The sequence below is a fragment of the Fukomys damarensis genome, unplaced genomic scaffold, assembly GCF_012274545.1.
Source record: "Fukomys damarensis isolate Sample0158 unplaced genomic scaffold, DMR_v1.0_HiC HiC_scaffold_9, whole genome shotgun sequence".
NCBI classification, from domain to species: Eukaryota; Metazoa; Chordata; class Mammalia; order Rodentia; family Bathyergidae; genus Fukomys; species Fukomys damarensis.
Genome location: NW_022900921.1, coordinates 13215658 through 13223279, shown reverse-complemented (window position 1 = coordinate 13223279; position 7622 = coordinate 13215658). Strand labels below are relative to the sequence as shown.

Genomic DNA, 7622 nt, shown 5'->3' with positions numbered 1-7622 from the left:
CCCTGGCTAGGGGCGAGCGGGGATGGGGGTCCCTGGGGCGCGCGTCGCCCGCTTGGCCGCTGAAGTTCCCGTGTTCCCTCAGGGTGCGCCCCGAGACCGCGATAGCCGCGCTTCGCGGTGCTGCGGTAGCGATGATGGATGAGCCCTGGTGGGAAGGGCGCGTCGCCTCGGACGTCCACTGCACCCTGCGCGAGAAGGTCAGTCCCTCCCCTCGCTTGTCACTCGGGACTGGGTGTCTTAAACCTCGCTCTGGACTCCGCGTTCTCAGATCGCCCCTCGTGGGAACTCAGAACTCCCAGTGCCTTTCCTGCTCCTGCCCGTTGTCTCCTTCGGGAGAGCCCGGGGCGGGGGCGGGGGCGGGGGGCCGGAGATAAGAGGACTTGAAGTCATTTTTTCTGATTAGGAGCCTAGAGCTCCTGCCAACTGCAAAGGCAGTGTTTGCCATAGCATTGCTGCCCGTGAAATTTAAAATGGTATAAGAAATGGTTTTAAAAAGTTGTGCATTGCCTTACGTGTGCAATTTAAGGATTTTTATATATACATTTTACAGAACATAACTAATGCAGATTCTCCTCTCTTGTAATGATGTAGCAGTTCTTTTGAAATACCTGCATTTGTGAGTTTAATTGTTAACACAATTCTGGTCCCAAACCGAATTGGATGAGAACCGAATCACATTTCCCCATCAGGTCAACGTTGAACCTAACCTAACCATTGAATTTGATTCGGTTCTTGTCCCTCTAGGTTTGGGACCAGAATTATGGAAAGAATTAAGGTCATGAACTGAGGCACCACTGTAAACCCCTTGGGCAAGGGGTGTAGAGGTAGAGCGCTTGTCTAAAACTAAGTATATATAAGTAAAAGTATCAATGAATACTAGTTACTGGGAGTGCATAGTTATGTCTGTGTGCGTGCGTACGATGAAACCAAATGATTGAAATTTAAGAAACACTGATCTAATTGAAATAGACTGCAAAACTGGAAGGTTGAGGGGAAAAACAAAAACTCTGCTGCCGGTTTGCCTCCTGGCAGAAGGTGGGCAGCTGAAATGCAATACCTGTGCTCCTTCCTGCCAGAGAGAAGGGCTGAGGGGCACCAGAAAGCAGCCAGAGCCCAGAAGCAGCCAAGGCCCTGCCGTGTCCTCCCCACTGCGCCTGGTCTGGCTGAGCCTGGGGAAGTGTGGTGTTCGGAACAGGTGGGAAGTTGGGGAGTGGCTGAGTTACCGGGGTTACCACGAACTGGAGAGGTCCAAGCAGCAGCATTTTCTTCCCGTGCCACTCTGGAAGCTGAAAATTGGAGATCAAGGTGTTGGCAGGGACACACTGAGAAGGCCGGGAGAAGGATCTGTCCTTCTTCCTTTTCAGTTTGGGTGGATGCTGTCCATCTTTGGCACTGTTTGCCTTGTATCTTCTTCACTACATCCTCACGTAGTCCATGGATTTGTACCTGGTTACTTATTCCTGTGTAGAAGTAATCTTAGGCCAACAGCGCATCATTGTAATTTAATTATATCTGAAAAGACCGTATTTCTAAGTACAGTCACATTCTGAGGTTCTGGGTTGAATCATGAGGAGTCACTATTCAACCCAGTACCGGTAGGAAGAGGTCTTTAGTAGAGCACTTGAGACCCTCTGAAGTCACGTCTCACACTCAGTACCCTCTTTTTCGGGTGTCATGGGAACTGTCCTTCCAGAGGTATCAGCTACTCAGGGCTTTGGCCTCCTGAGGGAGTGGCTGTCTTCCAATCCCATCAGTGCTTTTTCTCTCTCTTCCCATACCTACTCACCTACCTCTGTCTGGCATTGCTGGCCCAGGCTGTAGCTTTTCCCCAGTCCCTAGGTCTTCTTCCCTAGTAGAATGGCCGAGATGTAGCATATTAGGCATTTGGAGAAGTCTATGACTTGGTGCTTCAGTTCAAAAGCAAGGGCAGTAGGGTCTTGGGACTTTCCTGGAGGTGGTAGCTGAATGGTGAGGACTAAGGGTAAATCAGCTTCCTCTATTAGCATGGGCTTGAGTGGTTGTCAGAGTCCTAAGTGGGTGCTATTTCTGCTCACAGTTCAGGAGGCATGGCACGGCATGGCTTTGACCTGATTTGTTCTTTTTGAGAGGGAAGTACATATTCAACTAGTTTGTTTACCTGATAGCTAGCAATATATACTAAACTAGTTCAATTATCTGAGAAGCCCAGCTGTCTTGTTTCGGGCTGGAGCCTCAGTGGCTGGAACAGAACCTCTGTATGTGTACAGAATGAGCAGAAGAATGAAAAAAATTGGTCTTTACTTCCTTTTGTAAACTAGAGAGAAGTTTTCATAAGACTGTAAAGATTAAGTGAGATAATCTAAGGCCTGTGAGAGACTCATGGTAAGTACATGGCTGGCATCTTGAGGTCCCAGTTCCAATTGCTGTGTAGGAGAACAGTGGCCTTTCATACAGAAGGTACTCAGGTGAAGGCCTGGGCCTTCTGCTCACTCTCCACAGGTGCCAACAAACATGACAGGGAATCTCTGTAAGAAGGGCTCCCTTATCTTACTGGATATTTGGACCAGTGATGAGATTGAGACTCAGACGAAGTTGGCCGGAAGTCATGCATCTGCTGAGCACCTAGGTGGAAAGAGAGCCCACAGCAAGGCCTGAGGATCTTGACTAAGACATTGTGCCCTGTGACTTGAGGGGGTAGAATCCTCCTCCCACCCAAATAGCTTCGGGGTGATCTCTCCCCTTCTGCTTTTCCTGACCACCTTTATGCCATGCTCAGCCTTTAAATTGCTTTGATCATCTCCTGACGCTGATGCCTCTGATGCGGAACTGCTTTTGGAAACTCTCCTCCTGATCTTTGTGCTGGGGTAGAGTCCCAGCTGCTACAGGGAATCTCATTCTCAGCTGCTGTCTCACATCCCTTGACCCTCCTCACTGCCTGGAAGGGAGGAGCACATCACAGCCTCCTGACAACAGGGAGGAAGCTGGCAGTGATGTCTTTCTGGCTATGCCCTTGTGAGTATCCAGATTAAAAGCTAGAATCCACAGACTGACAGGTTAGAGAGAATTCAGGGTGGAATTAGGGCATGGAACAGCACTCAGCTTGAAGCCTCTCTCCCCTCTGCCATGTGTCCTGGCCCCTACAACCTTGTGCTGGCTTCTATCACTGTCTGTGTCACCATGCAATAACTGCCTGCCCCACACTGGACTTTGAGCTCCTGCAGGCAAGAGGCACGGCTTGTATGTTGGCCTTCCCAGGCCAGCATCTGATGCAGAGGGACCTCAGGGCCTCAGAGCTGCCAATGATGCACCACCAAATGACTGTGCAGGAACGCGTCCCTGGAATCTCACCTTGAGGCTGCAGGGTGTGCCATGGGGTACCCACGCGCCCCTCAGGTGGTCCACAGTGTGGGCCATGGTGCCAGACACAGGACCCAGTAAGGGAGACCCAGGAGACCCTGCCGACCCTCTTGTTCTCTCAGCTAATGCTGGGCAAGTGCTTAGAAAAAGTTACCCGCAAGGGCAGATTTACTGGCCTGGACCAAAGTCCAGCCTCGGGATCTTAGAAGATGACCATTGGCTGAGCCCAGCTAATTGAAGTCTAGATAATCCCTCCCAGATCTCTATCAGGAGTTTCCATTTTTCTTCCTGGATTTCATCGCTAAATAGGCAGCAAGAGTAGATAGGACTTACTCTTGCCTTTAGATTTATGCTCATTTGGCCCAGTCTTCACTTTGCAGCTAGGAGGTAGTTATGTTAATGCGCAAAGAAAATGTTTTAGGACTTTCGCAACTATGATTTATAGCTGCTTGGGAACGTGGAAGACTTTGTGAATTTAGGGATTTTGGCAATAGTTGCTGGGGGAGGGAACTTCCTTCCTCCCAGTCCCCTCCTGCTTGATGTGACCTGGTAGCTTTGTCATTCTGGCCTCTGCATAGCCCAGGACAGAGGGTCCCCCTCTTCCTTCAGCAGCTCTGTCTTCTGGGGTAAAAGTCAGTCAGTCTTCTCACCTTGTCCCAGATGATGTGAGGCAAGGCAACCACCCACCTAAAGCATTTCTCTTGCTTCCTGAAACTGTTTCTTCCACTCTGATAAGACCAGCAGTGTGAACTAGTAGACCGATAAAGCACCTGTGTACTCTTGTGACTGACTTTATAAAAACAACAATTTCATTTGATGATGACAGTGTTGGTGGCTACTGTTTATAAGAACTTGTTATATTTTGTACACTGGGCCTCCGTATATCATCTCGTTTTCTCCTCATCAGCCACCTCATTTTACAGACTGGTAATTAACTGCAAGGCACAGAGCTGTAGCTATCTTGAGATCAAATGCCTGATTGTATGGAGGCTGGAGTGTAAATTCGTTTGAAAAACCATTCTGACAAAGAATGGGAATACAAGGCAGAGTGCCATGAGTGACTGGAGGCTCTTGTATTTCAGCTTGTTTTAGGGGTGGTTTTCCAAGAGCTGAGCTCTCCATAGACCACCTTGAACTGTGAGCAGTTGCTCTGGGCATTGGCAGGCTGCAGCCTCCTTGTGTGGCCTGGTGGGTGACCATGCCTGCTGCCTCCCTGTGTGTGGTGCACCTGACTGCAAAGTGATTTGGCCTCTGAGGTCGCCTGTCCCGGGACGGGATGTGGATCGAGGGGTCTGTTCTGCACCTCACAGTGAGGACACCCCTGAACTCCTGACCGCAGAGGAAGGTAGAATCTCTGTCCAGCTCCATCCCCAGTCCCTGAGTTAAAACTGCCTTCTTTTCTAGTGACCGCAAAAGCTCTTACATTCCTCTGTTTCTCTCTTCCAACCTCAGTTTGTTTGTACATTTTCTGTTAAAATTCCTTACATTTCCCCGCTGCAGGCTGAACATGTGTCTCCTCATTGAAAGAGGTGGCCTGAGTCTGTTGGCGTTTCCATTCCCTTCCCCTCTTCTTGGGCTTCCGTACCCCCAGTTGCCCTTCACTAGCCATCAGGAGACACACCCAGGTCTGCCCATGGGAAGGCAGCCTAGGCGCTGTTGATGACTGTGTGTGCCCGGCTGAGATAGGGCAACGTGTGCTGCGGTCCTTTCACACCGGGAGGTGGCTCTTCTTCACAAGCCCTCACCGCCGTCCTGACAGTCTCCTCGCTGTGTGTTCCTTCATGTGAGAGCCTAAACAGTTGGCCCTGCCCTGCCTGAGGTGCGGGTCCTGAGCCTCACAAGATGGGCTCCTCACAGTCCAGACTGCACAGGTGCCTTGAGCTGCCCCAGGATGTGTATACAGACGGGATGGAAGGTGGGTGGAGAAGGATTGAAAAGTGCACACAAGCTTGGGGCCAAGATGAGATGTCATTGAAGATGGCGTCCAGCTTTGAGGCTCCCTGCCTCCAGTGCCTCGCCTGTATTTTATAGGACAAACTCCTGACAACACTGAGTCAGGCCTTGCTGTTGGTCGCTTCGGGTCTTAGAATGCCAAAGCGCTCTCAGCACACCTTATCTACAGGAGAAGCTGACTCGCCTTGGAAGGTACCCTTTCATCTGTAGCACCTGCAGGCCTGGGGTCCCAGGGTGAAGTTGGGGATCCTCCACAGAGCATGGATCGGGCAGGGCTTGCCAGGGCAGCCCGTGCTAAGCATGCGGAGGCTAGGAACTGGCCCTGTGCCCTCACCTTGTCTTCTGTCTTCCTCATTCACTCGGCCCTTCAGGTGAAGGGAGTGCAGCCAACACCCGGGCAGAAGGAAGTTATATGGGGTTCACCCACACATACACACAGCGTTAATCTGCTCAGGCAACTGCAGAGAATAAAGATGAACAGAAGAAAGTAGTTACCCGCACAGCCCCACCACTTTTGAAAGAATCTCTTGACGTTTGGAGCATGTTCTTCTAGTTTAGAATTTTTTTATTAACAGTGGGAAATGTCTTAAAACATTTTGCTCATTCTCCATATACCCTTTTCACATATTCTTTTCCACCCAATTTCTCATTATTGAATACCAGCAAAAATTAGAAATAACCTGTCTTACTTGCTTAAAATAGATAACACATGAACATGGTAAAGAAAAGTCATGCGGGTGAAACAGTACATTGTGAAAACATTGCTTTCCATCTCTGTCCCCTCGTTTCTCTTGCTCAAAGGCACTACTGGTTTCGCTTGCGCATGAATCCTGTAAGAGTTATTCTGCGCATAAATTGTGTGTGTTTTGACACACGTGGTGTTATCATTTACATCCTTAACCATGTCATTATTATAATGTTTGTGTTTTAAAATATAAATTTTTTAGTGGAACCTTGACATGGAAACCCCTGAGCAGAAAGGATGTTTTTGTCTTATGCCCACTGTAAAAATAATGGTAGGTGGTAGGCACTCAATAAATTGGTATTGAATAAATAACTAGAATATTTTATTTTGGTCATTTTCTATTCAAATCTATACATTTTATTTCATACATATGCTAAGTTCTGAAACTTAATTTTTTTCCCTTGTCATTACTACAGAGCTGGCTGTGTCCTTCACTGTTCTCCAACCTCATGCTATCATAATGTTTTATTTTATGGCTGCATCATGATTTGACTAACTGAGCTCCCTGTTGGATATTTAGGTGGAGCTGCTTTTTCCCTTTTTTGAAATTGAAGCATAATCTTTATACGGTACAACGTACAGATCTAAGTATACACACAGCTTACCGTGCACAGCGACTTGTGACAACAAATGCAACCACCACGACAGTCATGGTGGGGAACGTGACTATCATCTTAGAAAGAAAGCTCCCTGTTGCCCCCCATCCTGCCCCCAGCCCTAGACAATCACTCATCGGCTTTTGTGGAAGATACATCATTTCTAGAGTTTCACATAAATGGAGGTATATGTGCATATTTCTTTTGCCTGCCTTTTTAAGCTTCGTAGGATGCTTTTGTGATGCATACGTGTGGTTGCATCTGCCTGTGTTTCTTCATTGCCGAGTAGTATGCACTGCATGTATGCAACGTGGTTTACTCACTTGTTCCCCCACTGAATGCCTGTCAGATCTTCCCACTGTGCCAGTTGATTTCACATAGCCCTGTGGCAGTGATCCTTGCCTACATACCTGTGAATATGTGCACAGGAATACATTCCTAAAGTGAAATTGGTGTTCACAGGATATGATTTCAAGAACCTTGGGGCCTGGGGCTTTAGCTCAGTGTGCTGCCGCCTGCCTCCCAATTGAAACGCCCTGAGTTCAATCCCAAGTAACAACAGTAACAACAAAAAATCTTGCCTGTCATCAGTTCATAATTTCCCAAGAGGGTGCACCAGTTTACACTTCTGCGGTGGTATGGCAGGATACTTGCTTCTCAAGAACTTTGCTAAGTAGTTTTAAAACGTAGTGCCATCTGTACTAGTTAGAAATAGTGTCTCATCGAGCATGGTGGCGCATACCCAGAATCCTGGACTCAAGAGGCTGAGGCAGGAGGATTGTAGTGAGTTCCAAGCCAGCCTGGGCTATGTAGTTCAGTCTGCACTACCAAGTGAGACCCTGTCTCAACACCCCTAACCAAAAAAAAAAAGATGTCTCCTTGGCTGTGTTTTAAAAAGTACCTGTAGGGGCCAGGCATTTAACTCAGTGGCACCGCGACTGCCTTGCAAGTATGAGGTCCTGACTTTAACCCCCAGTACCAAAAAATATATA

General features: G+C 48.3%; 1 protein-coding gene across 1 annotated transcript in view; it reads left to right on the top strand.

The window, feature by feature from the left end:
* The first annotated feature begins 71 nt into the window (after positions 1-71).
* The window catches only part of Ccnjl (cyclin J like), a 42144-nt gene continuing 34593 nt past the window's right edge, over positions 72-7622 (top strand). Inside the window, exon 1 of the mRNA XM_010622259.3 lies at positions 72-197. Coding sequence (XP_010620561.1) covers positions 132-197 — 66 coding nt within the window. The 5' untranslated portion in view covers positions 72-131. The remainder of the gene's footprint in view (positions 198-7622) is intronic.